General features: G+C 38.3%; 1 protein-coding gene across 1 annotated transcript in view; it reads right to left on the reverse strand.

Annotated features, from left to right (window-relative positions):
• Positions 1-10,557: 10,557 nt before the first annotated feature.
• The window catches only part of LOC139730909 (RCC1 and BTB domain-containing protein 1-like), a 22,543-nt gene continuing 8,459 nt past the window's right edge, over positions 10,558-24,641 (reverse strand). Inside the window, exons 5-12 of the mRNA XM_071641789.1 lie at positions 24,465-24,572; positions 23,392-23,534; positions 21,487-21,677; positions 20,391-20,520; positions 18,209-18,262; positions 17,139-17,236; positions 14,539-14,669; positions 10,558-10,847 (exon numbers count right to left, since the gene is read on the reverse strand). Of these exons, the coding sequence (XP_071497890.1) occupies positions 10,707-10,847; positions 14,539-14,669; positions 17,139-17,236; positions 18,209-18,262; positions 20,391-20,520; positions 21,487-21,677; positions 23,392-23,534; positions 24,465-24,572 (996 nt within the window). The 3' untranslated portion in view covers positions 10,558-10,706. The remainder of the gene's footprint in view (positions 10,848-14,538; positions 14,670-17,138; positions 17,237-18,208; positions 18,263-20,390; positions 20,521-21,486; positions 21,678-23,391; positions 23,535-24,464; positions 24,573-24,641) is intronic.

The raw sequence follows: 24,641 nt of genomic DNA on the forward strand, positions 1-24,641 counted from the left end.
CATACGATCGAGTACTGGCGACACACACTAGCTCATGGGTTTTCTGAATTCTCTCTGGCTAAAGACACAGGCCCTGTGCGGGATGCGATGTATACACCTCGGCCCCCTTTTCTCATAGCATCTGCACGCCCAATCGTTTTATTAGTGCAGCAGCGCTGATATTGGTGCGTGCTTCTTCGCTTGATACAGAAAGAGCGACCACACGCTGTTCAGGGCATGCATCCCCTAATTGCTAACGTCATCACACGGAATCTTCGCTTTGTCTACAGGCTACATGGTAAGGATTTGAGGTTGTGTCTTCGACGATTATGCCCCCCCCCCCGCCCCACACGACCATCTACAATTTTCCTATTTGTTTACTTGTTTGTTTGTTTGTTTTAATTTTGCTGACTTGTTGCAGTTGGATGTAATGATTGAAATCGGAGAGCAAAAAGATGAGAGAAAGACAATGAATAGAAAGAGGAAAAGGAGGAGGAGGAGGAGGAGGAGGAGGAGGTGGTGGAATGAATAAGAGACTAGGAAGGCGACTGAAGCGGCAGACAATCTGAGGATAGATTGGGAGTGGTGATAAAAGAAAGCACGATGATGAGGGAGACAAATGAAAAGAAGAAAGAAGAGGAGGAGGAGGAAGTAAAAAAGGACAAGAAGGAGAAGTGATGAGTGTGGAAAGAGATAAAGCAGAATACGAAGAACAGATTGCTATGGAAGAACAGACAAAGGAAGAGAGAATAGAGGAAAAGGAAAAGGAGGAGGAGAAGGAGGAGGAGGAGGAGCGGTCATATCACTGCATGAGCTTAGCGGAAATCAAACTAAGAAAACCCCATTTTAGAAACAGCGGCAGGGAAAAGAACAGTCCAATTTCCTCCGTCTCTCGTATGGAGAGTGCATTTCAGTTATACATCGTATCAGCATGCTTCTTTTCTAGAAAGAAGACACTTTTAGTGGCAACAGGACAACAAAAATCGGCTGTGCCTCCCCATAACCACAATTGTTTCTTTGCTGCTGACATCATGGATATCAGAAGTACATTATATTGAATGAAGAATTTGTAAATTTCGAATGATAATATTATCTCCCCCTTCTTTTGCTACTAAATGTGTGATCTCATGAATAATAATAGATATCTTGTTTTGAAAAACCGTTGAGAAGGCACTGCACCAAAATCCACGGAATATGACAAGGTAGATGGCTGGTGATAGTTTTAACACAGATTTACCCGTTTTCAGTGCATATAAAAAGAGATGATTAGCTTGGCAAGCACTGGTTTTGAGTCAATCCATTTATCTTCATTGTTCGTGCATGTGTGCAGAGTGGGGGAAATGACGATGCATGGATATCAAGATGATAATGGGTAAAACGGTCAGATATAATGATAATAACATTCGACGGAAGATCTCGGCTGCGAGCTCCTCAAGCCTTTTCGCAAGATCTTTCCACCATCCACCCTGCCTCTTTCTATCTCTCCCCCCCCCCCCCCCCCCCCCACCCCATCCCACCTCCAAGCCCTACCGGTCTTTCCCCGAAGCGGATATCACGACTGAGCGTGTTGAGACGCGGCATCTTCATCTCGGCTCATATACAGACACGTCACATCTTCTGTCCTTTCTCCGCATCCCAAAGATAATATCTCTGCAGACGATTTGCGTCACACCGACTATATTGTGCTTACGTGTTTCTCTGAAGGTTAATTATCGGCGCGAAGACAGAGACCGAGTGACCAATGACGGCTTATAGGAAAAATTAAAGCTATACCGCATTCCTGGCACCTCTTGTCATACGTCTTTGAGAGAGTTATTTTAATCAGATATGTCTAGTATGAACTTTGGTATCGGGAAGGCCTTTGTAAAAAAAAAAAAAAATAACAATAACATGAAATAAAAAAATCAAACACACACACATACACACATATATACATTGTCATATATTATATATCTATATCTTATCTTTATACATGTACTTCTGATACCTTGCGCACTGGGTTAAATGATACAAGATAATAACAGACCTACGTTATTTTTGAATGTTAAAGACATCTTCTAGTTGGTTTGAGACGGCATAGGTATATATAAAATAAAATGTATGGATGTGTTTAGGACTTGATCGTTGTGACCATAATGGCGCACCGCATCTTGTTGTCATACCTATAATGTAACACTGCCTAATATACTGGATGGTCTTCATGTAACGAAGGGGAATGATGATTTTTTTTTTATCCCCCTCCTCTTCATCATCGTTTTCTTCTTGTCCTTCGTCTTCTTCCATCTCATGATGATGATGATGAGGATGATGACGATGAGGATGATAATGACAATAATCATCATTATAATTATTATCATAATCATCAACATTGTCATCATTGGTTTGAGGAAGATGAAGGGAGGGGAAGAGAGAGTGAAAGGGAGGGGGAGAGACAAGGAGATGGGGAGGGGGAGGGGGAGGAGAGAGAGGGGAGAGAGAGCAGGAGAGCATTCAAAACTATTAAAGTGATGGTATAGTTTTGGTCGAGGTGAGGATTCAGGTTTTAACTCTTTGCGAGATAATTAGAAACCACGAATATGAAATATTAGAGAGCACACCATTCTACGAAGAATTAAAAGTTTATTTGATGAAAATCGGTCTTGAAATGGCTGAGATATACTAAAGCAAAGTAAAACAAGTAATCCCATCTTTTATTAGAACCTTTGTTTTTGGATATCTCAGCCATTTCAAAACCGATTTTTCATCAAATAAACGTTTAATTTCATAATCGTGGTTTCTAATTACACGCGTTTGTATCTCGCAAAAAGTTAAAGCCTGAATCCTCGTCTCAACTAAAACAATATCGTCCCTTTAAAGGGGAAATCCAGTCCAAATATAAGTTAGTTTGATCTAAAGAGTGAAATATTACGAGTTCAATGGTAAAATTTTGATCGAAATCGGTTGAAAAATAAGGAAGTTATGACGTTTTGAAGTTTCGCTAATTTTTCAGGAAACAGTTCTTGAACGGTCAATATGAATATGCAAATGGCAAAGTGAGCATGTCATTCCCTCACAACTTACCATGGATATAGTTCGTACATAACATTGTGAAATTTCCAGCTTTCCAATTAAACGCAATTATGCCCGAGGCTCAAGATTCTGAAGTTATTCAACCAGGAATAACATCATGTTTCAGACTTCAATGACAGAAACATTGAATTTTCGTCATTTTTTTTAAATACATGATCAATGGAAAATTGTATTGGTATGACATGATTAGCCCACTCATTTGCATATTCATATAAACTGTTCAAGAACTGTTTGGCAGAAATTAGCGAAACTTCCAAATGCCATAACTTCCTCATTTTTCATCCGATTTCAGTTAAATTTTTACTGTTGAGCTTGTAAGAATTCACTCGTTTTCATCAGACTAACTCGCATTTGGACTGGATTTCCCCTTTAATGTTTCTCACTATACAAGTCCAGGAGGCAGCAGAACTAAGTCGAAATCTGGGCATGTGACAGTCTAATGTAGAATACACATTACTATCTCTACATCGAATCCCGGGTTAGAATGGAGTAAGCGCCATCAGATGGCGTCCAACCAATGTCATCCAGTCTAAGTGAATCCTATTGAGATCTGCGACACGAACGCTAAGACGACGCTAATAGGCGAAAAATGGTGCGCGAGACAACTGTTTCCATTGACAAACCCGGGAGGAGGATAAGTCTTAGCGTTCGCGTTGCAAATTCTTTTTTTTTGGGGGGGGGGGGGGGGGGGGGGTGGGGTGGATTGGGAAAGGGTGGTGCTCAATGGAGAGGTGATAGTCCAATACTTGGAATACAAACAGGGAAGCGAATAATGGGCCAACCCAACATCTATAGAGATTATATGAAACAAATGAAAGCACGATATGTAAATCTATGAACAAATTAATGAATACATTAATCAGTCATAAAAAAAAAACAACAACAACAACAAACTGACATGCTATGAGGGTCTGCATCTCAACTCTGAACAGCCAGAACTGAATTTACCGCCATCTTCACTGTTTTTATGACGTATATAGTATCTAATAATGAAAAGGTACTTTACACAGAAATATTCAAAGATATGAATGATATATAATTATCACTCCCATTGACGTGTTCAGTTTGGGTGCTGTTTTGATGTTAGAGTCTATTTCAGTCATAATGGGGTGGGGGCTTCAGTATGCCTCACAATAGTTGATTTATGCACTCACGTAGCAATACAGCTGACTCATTGCATAACCAATTAAATCCTCTTTTCTTATTTTGGACCACTTCTCCCCCCCCCCCCCCCCACCCTCCCCCATTATGGCCAACATAAGTTACAGTGATTTCAAATCGAATAGGTCTATACAGTACACTGTGCATGTAACACTATGTCATGTGAGTATATCCCATTTGTGGCACGTGCAGTAGATGAAACACAAATAACACACGTAAAAGACATCAAAGATGCACCATTTACTAGACTGTGGTCATGAGTGTTTAATACATGTACTTTATTTGAGAGCAAGTTGGCAGGCAATGAAATGCATGGCTAGAATCACAAACATTCATAGCGTAGTCTAAGTTCTATACGCAAGAGCGAATCAATGCCACGCTGCGTCCCTCTCTTTAAATTATAGAATTGAGACTGTCCAATTGATTTTATCCCTGTCTCCAGATCTTCTCTGAGTTGCATTCTTGCAAGTCAGGAATTGTACAAATGCAAGGCTCTTGAATACAAAGAATAAATACTACACCCAACTGGTGCATTAAAATGGATGGAAATCAGCCAGACGTTAAATTATACATTGTAACTGTACATAAGATTAAAAAAAAAAAAGAACCCTAACCCAACAGAAATATACAGGACGTACATTGAGGGAAAAAAATAAAATGAATGAATTAAAAAAAAAAATGAACACTTTATCTGAGGAGGCAAAGTTGCGTTCAACGCAACAGACACAGCACCGGACCAGGCCTAGTCAAGTGTCACAACTTACGTATCATTATTGTTCGTATTCAGCACAGGTACCGTTTAGAGTACTTCTTCACCTGTCTAAACGGCTTCAGTCCAAATCTAACAGTACAAATGTATCAAGATTGATGAGAAAATATGAGTAATCTTTTGAAATGATGGAGCTCAGCTTATATCTCACTTCCATATTTAAATTTCTTTGTTAATAGTAAATGATTTTGCATCATCTTAATGAAACCAAAAGACACAAACTTTGTACTGTACAGTCTAGTAAGCACCCCTGCTCCTTAATAGTCTAATTTTGTGCATCAGCTCTTAATCTAAATATCGTCAAAATTACTGATATTGCTATGACTATTATGATGACGATGATAGTAATAATCATGAACAACAATAATAGCATGAAATATTATATGCTGCTATAACGCATGGTCTTATTATCATTATTACTATTATCAATGAAATCATTATCATTTTTATCATCATTATCAGCATTATCAGCAGTAGCATAGTAGCTGTAGTGTATAAGCGTTATCATCAATATCAATGTTATCATTATCTTTATAATTTTACCACAAATATCTGTATTTACAGCATCATCTTTAATATTACCCACTGCACAGTCATTAAAGGGATGGTACAGTATTGGTGGAGATGAGAATAGGGCTTTTAACTTTTTGCGAGATACCCAAAAAACACTTACGAAATAGTACAGAGCATACCATTTTAAGAGGAATTCAAAGTTTATTTGATGAAAATCGGGTTTGGAATGACTGAAACATCCAAAAACAAAGTAAAACAAAGCGATTGTAATAAAAGGTGGGTTCTACACTTTATTAGAATCGCTCTGTTTTGGATATCTCAGCCATTTCAAAACCAATTTTCATCAAATAAACGTTGAACTCCTCATGGAATTACATGCTCTTTCATATTTTATAAGAGGCTTCTAATCATCTCACCAAAAACTGTTAGAAACCTGAAATTAGGTCTCAACCAAAACTATACAACCCTTTAACCATACTCTGATTTTGTTAAGGAATTCAGAGAGGACATCTATCGAACATGAGAAATGCTAGAAAGCAGAAATGAATACAAAACTTGTCTTCTTCTTAACTGAGAAGATGACTTGCTGGGAGCCACACTTTCTTTCCTTCCTTTCATTTTGTTGTTGTTGTTGAATGAATACAATTGCTATGTCAGGTCATGGCATCAATGATGATAGCTGTACACTTACATGAGGAACTTATATCTACAAAGTATCTACAAAACGATCCTGAATTATACGAGGGTCCATGTGAGCACGGTAAATTATGTCACAATACATATTACACCTTGTATGTAATAAAATGAGGCTTGACAATAAATATATGAACACCCATAGAATTCCTTGGACATGTTGCAAAATCGCTTTACATCTTTGTGAGAATAGCATTGTCTATTTTCTTTTCTGATACTAATTGACAAACACACAAAAGTACAGAAATCTGTGATACGTAAATATTCACATGAGTGTTTTTCAACTACATGTGCTCAAGACATTGTAGTGCAAGCATTGTCCCATTACTAATCAATATCACAGCATTCCTGGCATCTTATCTTATCAATGAGGTAATCTTTCTGACAAGATTTAGTCGGATGAAACATTACATTTACATCTTGGTAAAGTAAAATACGTGCATAAAGATATTACAGAGAAAAAAAAAACTCTGTCCAATGAGAATCCTACTGGTACGTATCCAAGATCACTCTAATAGGAAAGATACATTTCTGACCATGAAAGCATAACTGCAAGCACATACATTGTGTCTTCTGCATTTTGGAGAGAGAGAGAGAAAAAAATGGAATTATCTTGGCAGCAAAAATATAAAAAAGGGTTACATACTCTGTCCTGTACTGTTTTTCCCCACATGTGCTAGCATTCCTGGGATGCATCAACATCAAACATATGCCCACAAAGAAACCATAATCACACCCCACACACACAAACACATATATACACATGCAAGAGTTAAAAACAACATCAACAACTACACAAACAAAACAAAAATTCCAGAACAATGACATAATTGCCCTATTCTAGTAAAAGGAGGCAACTGAAAAGAAGCTGTTTCTATCAAAACAAGCAACTACAGTGTATCTGCCATTTTTGCAGTGTTGGATCATCTAAATTATGATACCCCGAAGAAGAATGAAAAGTGTTTTTGCTTGAACTAGGCCTCCCAGGAGAATGTGGTAAATAAAAAAAAAGATCATAATAAAAACTAGAAATGTCGCTATGGCGACTGGTATGCCTCCGCCATAATGCATGATTCTCCTAATAGGTCTATAGTACATGTGGACAATGTGTGATTACATTTTCACAAAATTGGCAAAATATTAAAATGACATGTTTGTCACAAATGTATTGAATGTTTACCTTCCTTGACCTATGTTTAATTGGATGAATAGGAGAGCATGTATTTGGGGATTTAAGAACTTTAACTTGACTTTGACCATTTCATAAGTTTATGCACTGAGTAATTTTCAAGGTATGGAGAAAAAGCGCAAGTTCTGTATTGAACAGTAAATTGTTATCATTTTCATCTGGCCTTTGATTTATAAGAGAAGCACTGTCAGGCAGAACATACATAAATTCAGCATGTACTAAGTTTCAAGATAACTTGAGCCACTTCCGAGATATGGAGAAAAAAGTAAGTTCAGCACTTTCACTTGATCTTTGACCTTTGACCTTCTTGGCAAAAAAAAATCCCAGAGAATCTCTATTGGGTTAGACATGCATACATCAAGTTTTAAAAAAAATATCCTGCTGGCATTGCATAAATACAAGGAAAATAGTAAGATTTTGAAGTATTGCCCTTGACCTTTGACCCCTGACCTTTGACCCCATGAACCCTAAATTCCCTAGATAACCACTGCCAGTCAGTAGATGCATATACACTATGTTCCATGAAGATACCTTGAACAATTTCCAAGATAGAGAAAAAAGTGAAATTTTAACATCTTACTTGACCTTTTGACCTTTGACCTTTTGACCTCATGACCCCAAACTTTCACCAGAGAATCTTAATTAGGTAGTACATGTATACACTAAGTTTCAAGAAAATATCTTCTGGCATTGCATAGATATGGGGGAAATAGTAAAATTTTAAGCATTTGACCTTGACCTTTTGACCTTTGACCTTGAGCATGTGCACCCAAAAGTTGATAGGCACAACTTCACCCCCTAATACACATACATGCCAAGTTTCATTAGGATACCTCAAAAGGTTTTGGTAGTTACCCTGTCCACAAAATTCATTACGGACGGACGGAAGGACGGACGGACGGACGGAAGGACGGACGGACGGACGGACGGACGGACGGACAACCCGAAAACATAATGCCTCCGGCACCACTTCGTGGCGGAGGCATAACAAAATAACTCTCTGAGAATGGAATGATACACTTCTCTCAATGTTCAGCACTCCTTACTAAATTTCATAGTCATTTCATCACATTAAGGCAAACCCATCACTTTGTACACACATATTTACACTCACACACACAGAGAAATGCATTCACTGCACAGAGAATGGCCAAACCATCCTTACAGTATCTGCATTCAAATAATTTTCAATCTCATGCAGCTAGGTTTCTTCTTCCTCTTCTAAGAGAGAGAGAAAAAAAAATGGAATGGCACTTGTACTTAAACTTGGGGAAAGTTAATGCTGATGAAATTATGTCTTAATACAAAGGGCAGAGGAGAGATGGAAATAATACATGTGCACACAAATGAGTAGCCTACACCTTTCCTACACCAGTCCAGACATACACTTGTAGCTGTGTTATTAAAACCCAATCCACTATACACTGTCGAATCTTAGGGGCTAGTAGATTTCTGACCAGTACATTCCTAGACGAGTACAATGTCCCAATAATACTGTTACTACACAATGCAACACTGACTTCAATTCTTCTGAATACATGCAATTACAGCAATAACAACAACGAAAAATGTTACTAACAATAAAACTAAAAAATGCTTTGTAGTTGTACCTGATAGTGTACCTGATATTCCATAACAGTTACCAAAATAATAAAACTATTATATCAACACTTTTACCTGCAATAATTTACATCTTATTCTTCTTGTCCACAATATGGGTTAATGATAAATATCATATAGTGGTAGCAAATTAATAACAAAACAAGATTTTGTATGCACTAAACCAAACCAGGCACTTTGAACTTTAAAGGGACTGTACAGTACTGGTTGAGGTGGGGATTCATGTTTTGAACATTCTTGAGTGAGATAATGAAAAAGCTCTTATGAAATATGAAAGAGCATGTAATTTTAAGAAGGATTCAATGTTTGTTTGATGAAAATTGGTTTTCAAATGGCTGAGACATCCGAAAAAAGTGATAATAATAAAAGGCGACAGGCCACAACTTTATTAGGATCTCTTTGTTTCACCTTGTTTTTGGATATCTCAGCCATTTCAAAACCGATTTTCATCAAATAAACTTTTGATACCCCTTAGAATTGCATGCTCTTTGACATCTCATGGAGTGGTTTCCGAATATCTCGTAAAACATTAAAAGCGAAATCCTAACCTTGACCAAAACTGTACACACCCTTTAACTCTCTTTAAAAAAAAAAAATGAATAGTGATTATCATCTATATCAGCACCGAGAATTTTCTACCAATCACTGGCACATCACAGATTACTACTGAGGTATAAGGCCAAGTATGCGTTGGACTTCTCACATTTACAGCTGAAAATGTTTGCCTTGTCGACTACGTTAACCCATTCAAGACTTGCCCCGAGTACACTCGGATGGGTGTCTGTGGAAATTGCGTCTTAGAGCAATGTAAGCTCGTCCTCAAAGTATGCCTACACAAGCAGCATTTCAGTGAAGGAGGATGTACAGAGATGGTATGATATCTTTTATCGGCTAAGCACGTCCTACAAAAATATAAATAAAATCTCACTCACAGTCACCAGCAGTGTTACATAATGTCTAATTACTTCAAGCAGTTCACGCTTGCCTATTTACACATGAGTTGGTCCAATTGGAAAACAAAGCTTTTCACACTTCACGACACGCACTATCAAGAAAATAATACCATAAATACAGTCTGCCACCCGTCCACATTGCCTTTGCCGATTCCACCTACACGCAGCGGGTTTGTCTATACGCAGCCTTCCTAGCGCACACAAGCACAGTCCCATTTACCACAATTGGTGTCAGTCATCAAATTGCACTTGATTTCAGCTATATACACACTGTACATACCTGGGTAGACCCACAAGGAGCGAAACTTTCATTAAAAACAAACAAACAGTAAAACGATCATCACCCAAAAGTCAAAGAAACCCTGGCTTGCCCTGTCACCTTTGCTCACGCCAACATTTAGTTGAATAAATAATTAGGAGTAGGCCAGGCAGTGCTGCTATTACAAGAAAAAATTTTAAAGTGTACAGCATTTAAAGCCAATAATCTAATAAGACACTTCGACTGATCATAGTGTTACGTTAAAAAGTTGGAAACGCAATTCCACGCCATGTCCCTGTTGACTTTTAAAGCATTCAGTACAATCAATGAACAGAAATATCAGAAAATGAACAGAAATATCTACTTGAGTAAATGCCTGGACCAAGGGAGTTGTGCTAACGTGGCCATTTGCAAGGAACCACAGGCAGTCTTGGAGCAGTTTTGCAGATGAACACATTGCAGGCTAGACCATCTTTAGGGGGTCAGGGCCGCTGCCAGCAGTCAGTACTTGAAAGCGCCCCACTCCGCTGCCCTCTGAATGAAGTCCTTTACGTACGCCTCGTCCAGTTTCTTGAAGGCCTCTGTCTGGACCACAGCGGTCATGTGATTGACGGCGAACTTGAAGCAGAATGCCTCGAGGTCCTGGGAGAACAGGCAAGAAATGGTGATAGTGATGATGATAATTATATACAGTACAAAAATGTACCAACCCGAGGATGGAAATCCTGATGAAAATTGTTATGATTTCCCTTTTCAAAGAATCTTTCCCTGAATAGGAGGACTTACAAATAAAGATGAAATCATTGTGAAGTACAAGGTGCGAAAATGTAAAATCAGAAAAAGTCTACGCAAAATTAAAAAACAAACATAACTGAATTACAAATATCTTGTATGTGAGTGAGTAACCTGTAACCTGACATGGCATCATGACATCAAATTGACTATCAAGGTTGTGTACCTATGGCATTTCGTGCACTGTGTTTCACACTCATCCACTTACAGAGAACTGAATAAAGAGCATATCATTTTCCTCTAATTTGTTTATAAAGATATCTTCAGAGGATGTGAACGTTTAAAGTGCCCAAAGACACATCTTATTAAAGCAGAAAACAACAAGGAAAAGTAGAAATTACGCGATGCGTAATATATGTCCCCGCCGGAAGTAGCATTTAGTAGCAAAATGTACAATATAGGTAAAAAGATCAAGGTCAAAGGTCAAAGAAGTCAAAGGTCAAAATTCTGTGTAGAAGTTTTGAAGCCCTCACCTAGTGCCATCACATAAAGCAAACGGAATCGAAATCGGGTTAAAATGGGAAGGAGTAGCATTTTGTAGCCAATGTACAATATAGGTAAAAAATCAAGGTCAAAGGTCAAAGAAGTCAAAGGTCAAAATTTTGTGTTGAAGTTTTGAAGCCCTCACCTAGTGCCATCACATAAAGCAAACGGAATCAAAATCGGGTTAGAAATGGCGACGGAGTAGCATTTGGTAGCAAAATGTACAATGCAGGTCAAAAATCAAGGTCAGAGGTCAAAGAAGTCAAAGGTCAAAATTCTGTGTAGAAGTTTTGAAGCCCTCACCTAGTGCCATCACTTAAAGCAAACGGAATTGAAATCGGGTTACAAATGGCAAAGGAGTAGCATTTTGTAGTAAAATGTACAATATAGGTCAAAAATCAAGGTCAAAGGTCAAAATTCTGTGTAGAAGTTTTGAAGCCCTCACCTAGTGCCATCACATAAAGCAAACGGAATCAAAATCGGGTTAGAAATGGCGAAGGAGTAGCATTTTGTAGCCGAAGTATAATATAGGTCAAAAATCAAGGTCAAAGGTCAAAGAAGTCAAAGGTCAAAATTCTGTGTAGAAGTTTTGAAGCCCTCACCTAGGGCCATCACATAAAGCAAACGGAATCAAAATCGGGTTAGAAATGGCGAAGGAGTAGCATTTTGAAGCAAAATGTACAATATAGGTCAAAGGTCAAGGTCAAAGGTCACAACTGAAATTCTGTGTAGAAGTTTAAAAGCTCCCATGTAGTGCTATCATATAAAGCAAACAGAATCAAAATCGGGTTAGAAATGGCGAAGGAGTAGCATTTTGAAGCAAAATGTACAATGTAGGTCAAAGGTCAAGGTCAAAGGTCACAACTGAAATTCTGTGTAGAAGTTTCAAAGCTCCCATGTAGTGCTATCATATAAAGCAAACAGAATCAAAATTGGCTCATAAATGACAGAGAAGTAGCAAATTGAACATTTTGATCACACACGGATGCACAGACGGACGAACAGACGGACGCACAGACACACACACGTACGGAGCCCGTTTCATAGTCCCCTGCTCGAACTCGTTCGGCAGGGACAAAAAAAGTCTCCCTTTCGAGGAAAACTACATCATTTATGGTTCATAATATGAGATCAACCCCCTCTTGTACAAACAACAACTTTCACTCTAATGTGTGATATTCAATAAAAGAAGAGAGATTCACACAAAAAAATGCAATGTCTCCTTCCAAATCAGATAGCAAACATCGCATATTTTTTTTGAGTATCACATCAAATAAATTGAAATATATTCTGAGGCGATGGTCAAATAGGGATTAATGTTTTACCTGCAAATCTCAGTAATAGGAAGGAAAATCTAACAAGTGCATTATATCAAACCACACTTTCACAGACATAACCCACGTAAGATATGCAAGGTTGATCATCCAGCAGGATGATTTAAACTGACACCGAAACATTTCCTGTGTCACCGAGGGATGTATAGCGATAAACACGCCTAGACAAGATTGAAAGTGATATGCCAGGTAATATATCAATACAAGACTGAAAGTGATATGCCAGGCAATATATCAATACCATCATCTCATGATAGCACTGTGTTTTGGCTGCAATATAATTTTCTCTCCCCTCCTTACCCCTCTAATCCCTTTCCACACTAGCATGTTTCCGAAACAGAGAAAAGTTTGTTCTACAGAATTGGGACACTCGGTAGCTCTGAAGCATACTTTGTTCTGGTTGTGAGCAGATGGAATGCAGTCACAAGAGGAGAGCAAAGTGAAGTGTTATTTCTGGCTGACAAGATATATGATAAGAATGTTCTCAGCGAGATGAGTATGACAATAAATAATGATGTTGCATTACAGCATCATATGGATGCGGGCCAGATTGTCACTTTGCTCTTCTACATTTTGAAGAGGCATGCATCAAAGGGGAAATCTACATGCATCTATGCATTAAACCGTTTAACCTTTTCTGTGCCAATGAGCCAAATGTGCACAAATTCCACACACATAACTATGGACAGGTAATCAATGCTGCACGCAGAGGGTTTACAGTGCACTCCCGCTATACCGAACATGGTTATAACGAACATGGTTATAATGAAATTCCGGTTACAATGAAGAAAAAATTCAGACCGCAACATTATCTGCTCTATGTATTTTTCATTGTTTATTTGTTTGGTTATAACGAAATTTCGATATAACGAAAGAAGACTGCCAGTCCCCAGGACTTTGTTATGATGGAGTGCAATGTACATGCTTTCTTTGCCGATCAGCACACAGACTGGAGTACTTTCTTTGCAGAATGGCACATATATCTAAAAACTTAATTGTCAGTGAAGAGAGATTACCCAGCAATACCCCTAATCCCTCATTGTGTCACAGCAGCCTTTCTGTTGGATGTAGAAACACTGCTACAACCAAGTGGGCTTGCTATGACTTTATAACTAGGTCAAGTTTGGCATGATTACTGATTACTGATGATGAAGCTTGAGAAGCTAAGCCTGGGCACATTAAGGGGAACCAATACCTTCATGTGCAGTTATTCTTATTCCAATTCTTGATATGTTCGAATTAATCACTACATGTTTGAGCCGAACTGGGCAAGGAATAAGGAAATCCCAGCTTTGCAAAATTCAACTGTCAGTAGAGGGCAGCAGACAGCTTGTGACATTATTGTAGACATGTCTCCAAGGTTTGATTCGTAAAATTTCACTTTGTTCAACTTTTCTCAACAATGGGTGCAACTCCTTCTCTGAAATCCAAATAAGGCATGAAGGAATGGAGTTTGCAAGCGTGTATTTTGAAGATGAATCATGTTTAAATATGTGAATCAAGACTAAACTTTAAAATACTGATTTCTCAGTTTATGCAAGAATTTGCTAAAACTTTTACTGCCAGGTCCTGTTTCTACAGTATTTCTGCTCTCTATTCAAACAAAATTAATTTTCAGGGTGGATTTTCCCCTTTAAATGCATTCATGGGGGTACTGGGACACATTCCACTCTCCGACACTGTAAATCTTGTATGAGATGACGGGGCAGCGAGGGCCGACTCACGTTCGCCTCGTATCTGATGGAGGCTGCCAGGAGGAGGGCGGCATTCTCGATGTTGATCCCCTGCTTGATGATGCGTTCACACTGCTTCTTGAGGTGCGACTCGCAGTACGAGTTGGCAAGATCCAACAGACCTGTGGGAAGAAAAGCGAGTGCGTGCAAAATGTAAAGGTATTGTAAAACCAGAAATTTCTGAGTGCATAAAACTTTTGTGAATTTTGCAAGGAGCCACGATTTGTTGAAGAAAAATGCAAGAAAAAAGTTTTGTCTGCACAATGCATTGAATACCAGTGATACTTTGCAAAAGTTTCATGCCATGGAAAAGATTGTCAGCTTTGATTAACAAAAGTTTCAAGCTGCAAATGTTTCTCGTTTTACAGTAAACAGCTGACAAAGAATTTGACAATGACATTCATAAATTTTGCACATGCTTAGTTCATGTCACATACATTATTTCATAAAATAACATCTTTTTGATCAGACACCATTTTGGGTATGTAAATTAGGGTCATAGGTTATAAATGTTTCATTTTGTATCTTAGTGAATACATGTCCTATCTCTTCCATATGTTTTACATTGATATAGCTGATTCTGGGTGCATGCACTGGTCGGGGAGGAAGGTCTCGAGCCTCGGTGATTAAGTTTGCCTTTTCCTCCCCTGGCAACCAGCAGCATGCACCTGGAACCACCACAATTTTTATATCATGTATTTACAATTTTCTGTTTGTATTTTATATCAGCTTGTATTGTACACTGTATACTGAATTGCCGAATAAATAATAATAATAATAATAATAATAATAATAATAATAAATGAGGAGAGAAAAAATATGAATTTCAAGTAAATTATAAGAGTGTAGACCCTATAGGAAAAAGAAACCATTAGTTGAAGCACTGTTTGAGTTTACATTGACATTCAATCATGAATTATTCTAATGTATGACAGAATATCACACATATTGTGGATGGAAGAAAATGTTAACTCTGCCAGAAAAAAAAAAACACCTGAAACCCCATATCAGCTCATGTTGACGCAAATGGAGTGCATGCAGTGATTTACACTCAATTTCCAGACACAAATTGTGTCATATTAACCTGCATATAAATACATAATATCTTTCAGCAATCATCATCATATGTGACCCTAAATCACAAAACGAACAGAAAGTCGCCAGACATGAAATTTTAGTTAAGAGCATATTCTGAAAGAGCAGACTTTAAGCTTTAAAATGATGCATAACTCAAATCAAATGGACTCTCCTAACCTATCTAAATGTTGGAAAGAAAGCACACACTCAGGGAAATTGTGAACTGAGGAAAGAGGCTCTGAAGTACAGTGTCTATTCAAGCGCTATATCTTTACCAAGCCATGCTGGCTATGCGATGAATGGGACAAAAAACAGGATGTAAACCACCGGAGAAACAACAATGAAAAAATTATCAGATTAAACTGAAATTAAGCATGCCTTATTAACACATTCTGTCCACAGTTAATGCCAACTTTCAAAGGGGTAGCATCATCCTTTCAAAAGTTATTTGAGTTGAAAGTGAAGAGTGCATACAAGGTTTTTAAGAAATGAGAAGCGGACTCAAAAAACACACCTAATCACACTATTCTACCAAGAAAATGTTCAAAGTAAACTGCTAAAAAACACACTTTCATGCCCGTTTTATGATCCCTAATTTTAGCATAATGTAGAAGAAGACTTGCTCTTTCAGAAAATATGAAAAAGTCAAGATCAGCTAGGTTGACCTATTTCACCTATTTTCAGTCCTCACACAAAATCAGCGTGTGCGACTTTTTGTTCGTTTTGTGATGCACGGTCACATATGGACTGTTCATTGTGCAATGTGACATATTTCTCTTTCTTCCCCTTTGCTTTTATCATTCATGTAGCAAAATGGTTTGCATATTTTGTGAATCTTGAAAATGACGAAAGGAATCAAGCATTCCTTTAACTCTTTATGTGCCATGGTGTAAACCCCTGTGTGTCATATAATTCTGAGACAGTAACATGGTCATACTTTGGGAAAACATTCCTGTTTTTCAAATCTGCTTAACTTTTATAGGTTTTTGTTACCCTGGAAATGTAATGGGCAAAATTGAAAAGAGAATGTGAAGCTTTGCTTTGATGTAAATTGTATGACAAATCTATGATTGTTTTTCTTTCAAAGGACCAGTAGTTACACTATGTTAGAGACAAGACTTTTGCACACAAAACAGTCACAGAAACTTAGAATTTACTCGCAAATGGAGTAGGGAATACCGATATATAGTCAATCATAGAATACATAGAATACATAGAATAGAAGGTACATATGGCAGGAATGGAATTGCGAGAAATGCATTTATTGTACTGTGGCAGTTGGCAATTTATTGATTAGTTTGGGCGGGTTTGTGGGTCTGAGCAGAATATGCGAACTTGTCGTACTGTCAACCAAGTTGGACGTGCGAACATGGCACATACAGAGTTAACATAGAGATAAAAAAAAAATTATTATATTTGTATGTGTGTGTGTGTGCATGTTTGTTTGTGTGCACACATACAATAAAGGGAAATTCCCATTTACTTCTAAAAATAGCATCGGGACTTGTACATACCAATAGCATCCTCTGGAGAGAGAGAAACCTGGTCAGTGTACAGGTACTCCAGGAAGGCTCGGTAGACCGGATACGAAAACTGGGTGATTTCAATGATGCTGCGTGAGGAGGTACGATGAAAGGAAGGGGATGTGATTACTGACGCACCACACATGGTAGCACCCAACAGTGCCTTCTTTACTCTCATTTAAAGGGATCGTATAGTTTTGGTTGAGACCTAATTACAGGTTTCTAACATTTTTTGGTGAGATAATGAGAAACCTCTTATGAAATATGAAAGAGCATGTGATTCCATGAGAAATTCAACGTTCATTTGATGAAAATTGGTTTTATTATGGCTGAGATATTCAAAACAGAGCGATTTTAATAAAGTGTGGGACCCACACTTTATCACGATTACTTTGTTTTACTTTGTTTTTGGATGTTTCAGTCATTCATAACCCGATTTTCATCACATAAACTTTGAATTCCTCTTAAAAGGTTATGCTGTGTACTATTTCATACGTGTTTTGTTGGTATCTTGCAAAAACTTAAAAGCCTAATTCTCATCTCCACCAATACTGTACTATCCCTTTAAAGTTTCATGATATATGAAAAGAAGGAGCATATTATGTATAATTTGAGGAATTGTGAACGCAAATGTCTACCTTGTAAATCTCTACATTGAATCAGTTGAAAAAAAAATGATTTTTTATATAACCGTGTATACACTTTCATATCTTTTTAATCACTGTTACACTATGAAAGTTCTGCCTGTCACAAAAAGTGATCTTAATAAACCATTTAACTATTTGTTTCTCATCAATAAATAATTTCTTTAAAAATGACTGCATTGTCAAATGGAATAAAACTACAGATTTCTGTTGAGATGTTCTATTCAGCTATTTTCTCTGTTCTGAATAATTACTACTACTCTCTCTTAATCAAAGGGCAACATAAACGTGTACTGGAGTCTCTAGTATGCATTTCTAGAACAATACATACATTACCTACCTTGTTCTTACACAGAATTAAAATGCTAAAACAAATATTCAAAAAATAATAATTAGAAAAATATATCAGTAACTTACTCTTTTCCATTCTCCTCCCAGTGAGACTGGAACATGCTCCTGAAATGTTGACACCTGAATTTGAAATTCCAGCAGGGAAGAAAGAAGTTAACCCTTTAGCAACTGAAGATTCTGTACATAATGGCCTATTGTTCCCTGGAAGGTACAGCAATATTATTCTCATTTCGACAATTATCTATATTATGTAAAATAGCTCACTTCATGTTTATTTTTGTATATCACAAGTTCATGTTTATCTTCAAGCCTCTCAAGACTTTACCAAGAAACTGGTTTGTCACAAAAGCAATTCTGACCTACTTTTATTGACCTTTGACCTCTTTCAAACGAAAACTATAAAAAATGGTAAATCATTAAACTACACAAAAAGCGGACGGGCAGTTTTGGGCATTTTAGGGAGTAATAAGATGGGCGGTTTTGGGTGGTTCAGTTACTAATGGGTTAAGCAGCATCTACAGAAGTCACTCAAACCGGGCTCTGCTCTTCATCTTCATTGCCAATGGGTGCATTCGAGCGCTCTAAAGCGAACCAAAGCGAACTGAACTAAAGCGTACCATACCGTACCATGCCAGTTTGGGAGCATTAGAGCGTTCTGTGGAGAAAGCGTACCTCACGAGTTATTTTTAGAAAAGGTCACGCATCTTTTAGGAAGAATGTCATCCACCTGGCGCTTGAACTACAATATGTACTTACAGCTGTCCCAAAGAGAATGATGTTTTTGCATTGTGACGTATGCACATGATACGCGCATGCTTTACAACGAACTTTTGGTACACATTTGGTACGCTTTTGGAGCACATCGGGAAGTGGTCCACTTTTGGCTTGGTACAGTACAGTACGGTACACTTTAGGAGCGTTCGAGTGCTCCTCTGGCGCGGGTACGGTACAGTACAGTTCGCTTTAGGAGAGCACTCGAACGCACCCAAAATGGGATTACCTGGTTAAACACGTGGTCATAGACATTCACTGATACCGTGCTACTTGATGCATAGTCAAGGACGTACATATCCTCTTTGAACTACTGCAATTATCTTATCACATCATATAAAACATGGCAGAGTACAGAGAAAGCCAGATCAGAATGTGATCAAGAACTCTAATTCTTGGAAGAGTACCTCTCACAATTTTCACTTGGTGAGCTGGCGTTTATAGGTCACGACTTGGTCAAGACTTTCTAAAATGACTATAAACCCATTATTAGAATTTCATACTCTTGACTCTAGCAAAAATCTCTCGTCTATGTGACAACATACATATTCAAGTATCATACCCCTACTCTAGCAAACTAAAATGTTGGAATTACAGTTCATCAGAACTACACAATTTACTCCGAAACTCTTATTGTTTTTCCTGTATGGCGTGGTCTAGAAAAAAAAAGTATATATTGCACTCCCGTTATAACGAACACGGTTATAACAAAATTCCGGTTATAACGAAGTAAAAATTTGGGCTGCAATGTCATCCACTATATGTATTTCTATTGTTTATTTGTTCGGTTATAACGAAATTCCGATATAACGAAAGAAAACTGCTGGTCCCGAGGACTTCGTTATAACGGGAGTCCACTGTATCACAATCTTATTGAATCAAATTATGATTTGTTTTTACAAGGTCACTATAAAGGAAGCAAATGAATGCCTGTAAGCAAGCAACCATGGGACCAGGAGTTAGTCAATATCAGGGCATCATCCACGATCCAAGTTAAAATGAAACAAAACGTAAAGAGCACGACCCAAACATACTTAATTTTGTGGGGAAAGGATATTTTTTTTTAAGGGACTGTACAGTACTGGTTGAGGTGAGGATTCAGGTTTATAACATTCCTAAGTGAGATAATGAGAAACCTCTTATGAAATATGAAAGAGCACGTAATCTAAAAAAGGATTCAATGTTTATTTGATGAAAATCGGTCTTTAAATGGCTGAGATATCAAAAAAGGTGATAATGATAAAAGGCGACAGGCCACGCCTTTTACTAGGATCTCTTTGTTTCACCTTGTTTTTTGATATCTCAACCATTTCAAAACCGATTTTCATCAAATAAACTTTTGATTCCCCCTAGAATTGCATACTCTTTGACATCTCATAGAGTGGTTTCTGAATATCTCGCAAAACGTCAAAAGCTAAATCCTCACCTCAACCAGAACTGTACAGTCTCGTTAAAGTTGAATGACCACATAACTCACCTGATTTTCAGCAGGGCTTTGTGAACATGGATACTCCTGCCCTCCACCGCAAACTTCAGGTCACATGTTTCCTGGTTGTCGAATGCCACTGCCAGTGTTTCCTCCAGAGCTCTCCTGCCGGCAAAATTCTCTGTAAAACAGCAATTAATTGCTACTTTTAAAAGCTAGGAATAGTACTCTTTTTTTTTCCATTTATTAGCATATGCTCAATATAACTGTTTGATCATAAACAACAACGTACACCTTTAATTTCAAATGACTGGGCACCACATGCGCGACAATCAATATGTCATTGTCCATGGTACTGAATGACACACTCAAAACTGTCACTACAGTCATATGACTATAACTTCTCTTGGTCTTTACTTTTGTTTAAAAAGAACAACAACAACAAAAGGACAGCTGCACAAGCATGATCAATTTTACAGAAATCTATACAGTGGTCATGTTTCACACGAACAAATGAGGGAATGGTCTTCGGAAATCAACTCATAATCACAATATCATTCATCTCTTTTATGGCACCAAGTGACTGATAAACCACTTCCTGACTTTTAAGCAGTCATAAACTTTCCCCAAATCTCTGCAATTCTACTAATTTCATCAATTTGTCGCATTCTCTTTCAAAAGTCTCGATAAGGATTAATGTCTCCATGAGTGATCATCTCATTCAAAGCAGAAGAATTATCAAACCATCTTTCCTTCCCATTGCTGAGTGTTTATCCCCATCTTTTCATTTTATTTTGTAAGGTTTTACATTGGTTTCTCTCCTGATTTTTCACATCTTTCTGTTCTTATAAGTCAGGGTGAAGTCATGCAGTAGACAACAAGGGTTTTTGCAGGAACTAGTAAGACTTTGCAACATCTAATTTGGATTGCAACTTCTTTCATGCCGGATTAACATCACGGTAGATGTGGCACACCTCAAACCATGCCACACCTTCTTCAATGCCCTAGCCCTGAGGAACGGTGTAGCCTAAACGACTTGACGGCTGCAAATGAGAAGGCTCTGCGATGTGCCAAGTCCTAGCCAAATATCTAATGACTACAGTATGTGGATGTTGGATACGACGAAGAAAAAGCATCACGGTCTTACCGAACGTTAGCAGCTTGTACGTGACAGCTGGCGAGGAGAAGCACGCAAAGACGTCGTCCAGACAGGTGAAGCGCGTCTCCATGGGCGACAGGACGGACTGACCCTTGCACTGACCCCACATGTAGACCTTTCCAGACTGGGCGAGGGCGGCAGAGATGTGGGAGTAGTGGGTTGCTGCTATATCGGTGAATCTGGGAGTGGGAGATTTAGATACCATGATAAATTCCCATAATATGACTACCAATGCCGATAGTGTGATTTGTTACAGGTCTCGTATGCTCCGTTCACCTCTACACGGACTTGATAATAATAATAATAATAATAATACATGGTACTTATAATGCACCAATTCCACATAACTAACATGCTCAAGGTGCAGAAGAAAAAGTGAGTTATGAAGTACAAAAATCATTACACAAACATGATGAAAAAAAAAAATCATAATATACAATATTCATTGGTGACCTTGTAGTTCAATGTGTGGAAATTGGGTGTGCACAGGGTGTGTATTAGGCATTTGTGCATTTCTTCCTTAATTGACCCAAAATCTGCTGGCTCTAAATCTATTCACTATCTAGTTGATTTGCTTGTGAAATAGATTTTATACACTCCAATATTCCAATTCCATGGGTTTGCCACAAGTAATGCTCTCGGTGCACTCGGCTTTAATATTTCTGCCATTCAGCAACTCTCATCCACAACCTATTTGGGGATCTTCGTCCTCAGGAAATTGTGTCATTCTAAAAAACTAGAAATGTCGCTATGGCGACTGGTATGCCTCCGCCATAATGCATGATTCTCCTAATAGGTCTAAATAGTACATGTGGACAATGTGTGATTATATTTTCTCAAAATTGGCAAAATAATAAAATGACAAGTATGTCACAAATGTGTTGAATGTTCACCTTCCTTGACCTAGGTTTAATTGGATGAATAGGAGAGCATGTATTTGGGATTTAAGGACTTTAACTTGACTTTGACCCATTCATACGTTAAATGCATTGAGTAATTTTCAACAAAGTGCAATTTCTGTATTGAATAGTAAATTGTTGCCATTTTCATCTGGCCTTTGACCCTAAAATTCATAAGATAATCACTGTCAGGCAGAACATGCGTAAATATGTCGTACGTTTCAAGATAACTTAAGCCACTTCCGAGATATGGAGGAAAAATTTAGTGCAGCACTTTCACTAGATCTCTAACCTTTTAACCTTTCAGGTAAAAACAAAAGAAAAAAAAACTTTTCAGAGAATCTCTATTAGGTTATACATGCATACACCAAGTGTAAAAAAAAAATTCCTGCTGGCATTGTGTAAACATGGGGGAAATAGTAAAATTTTTAAGTGTTGCCCTTGACCTTTGACCCCATGAACCCCAAATTCTCTAGATAATCACTGCCAGTCAGTACATGTATATATATATACTATGTTCCATGAAGATACCTTGAACAATATCCAAGGTACAGAGAAAAAGGTGAAGTTTTGATATTTTTACTTGACCTTTGACCTCATGACCCAAACTTTCACCAGAGAATCTTAATTGGGTAATACATGTATACACTAAGTTTCAAGAAAATATCTTCAGGCATTGCATAGATATGGTGGAAATAGTGAAATTTTATGTATTTGACCTTGACCTTTTGACCTTTGACCTTGAGCATGTGCACTCAAAAGTTGATAGGCACAAGTTCACCCCCTAATACACATACATGCCAAGTTTCATTAGGATACCTCAAAAGGTTTTGATAGTTACCCTGTCCACAAAAATCATTACAGACGGACGGAAGGACGGACGGACGGACGGACGGACAACCCGAAAACATAATGCCTCCGGCACCACTTTGTGGCGGAGGCATAAAAAGTCTCCTGCTGAAAGTACCAAGTGGAATCAATAGCACGGAATTACCTCCCCAGGTCCTCTGCGATCTTGGTAGCCCCACACAGATTGGCCTTATTTCCTGTCCCAAGCTGACCATAGGAGTTTGCCCCCCAGGTGTAAAGATTGCCCTCATCTGACAGACCCAGTGAGTGGGCATATCCACAGGCAATCTGCAGAGGCAAGCACGCAGTCACACAGCAAACTGGTTAAAGTCTGTAATCATAATCCACCAGGAGTTTGTTTCATTCTCATTGCAATGTGTACTCCCCGCTTGGGTAGAATAAAGCAAGATTTGACACCACAGGAAAACATAAATAAAAGTTTACGCATGACGGACGACGGACGACGGACGACGGACGATGGACGATGGACGACGCACGACGGACGCCGGACGAAGGGCGATCGCAATAGCTCACTTGAGCCTTCGGCTCAGGTGAGCTAACAAACAAAGAGACAGGATCAAACTATAAGACTGTTGAGGTTTTTTGTTATGTTTGTTTGTAATTTGTTTTTCAGGAAGGGAGATCCTCAAGGGAGGAAAGCAGGACCATGTAGAGTCACTCTGCCCATATTGATCTTGGCTGTAATCACATTGATCTGGCACCAACAAAGTGGGCGACTGGCTACCCTGCTCATGCCATGCTAGCCGCATCAACATACACACAAACGATCACATTACTGCAGTATGCCCTGTTGCACAGCCAAAATATTGCCTTCCACTCCTAAAATCCTGCCCTTTACTGAGATTTTAATCATGATTCTGATTGTGCTTCTGTATAAGCTATTATTTTCACATACAGATATTTTGGCGAATGAGGCCACAGACATTTTCACGAGATGTTGTTTTCGCGAATTGACACTGACGCTATCATAAATGCGCCATTACCTTAGCGCATGTCAACATTTTTGTGTGTTGTTAAATTTGCAATCCAACTGTGATTCGCGAAATTTGCAAAACTTAAACCCTCACGAAAATAACAGCTTATACAGTATTTCACATCTGGGTGTCACATTGCAAAAAAAAAATCACAATAATAGCCAGTGTGCCGGTAATAATTACTGCATAATTTTACCAGTGCTTCATTTTGTTACTCACTGACCTGTGAAATGACCACACCATTGAGACTGGACACCTTGCAGGGGCTCGGCTGGTTCACATTGTTGCCAAGTCCTAGCTGACCGTTGCCGTTGTAGCCCCAACCGTAAACCTAGAAGGGTTGTGAAGACAAAACACTGCTACACTGTACCACAGCATTGATACAGCCTTTGTACACTAT

This window comes from Diadema antillarum, unplaced genomic scaffold (assembly GCF_040938485.1).
Source record: "Diadema antillarum isolate AM-2024a unplaced genomic scaffold, OU_Dant_1.0 seq00000343_RagTag, whole genome shotgun sequence".
Classification (NCBI taxonomy): domain Eukaryota; kingdom Metazoa; phylum Echinodermata; class Echinoidea; order Diadematoida; family Diadematidae; genus Diadema; species Diadema antillarum.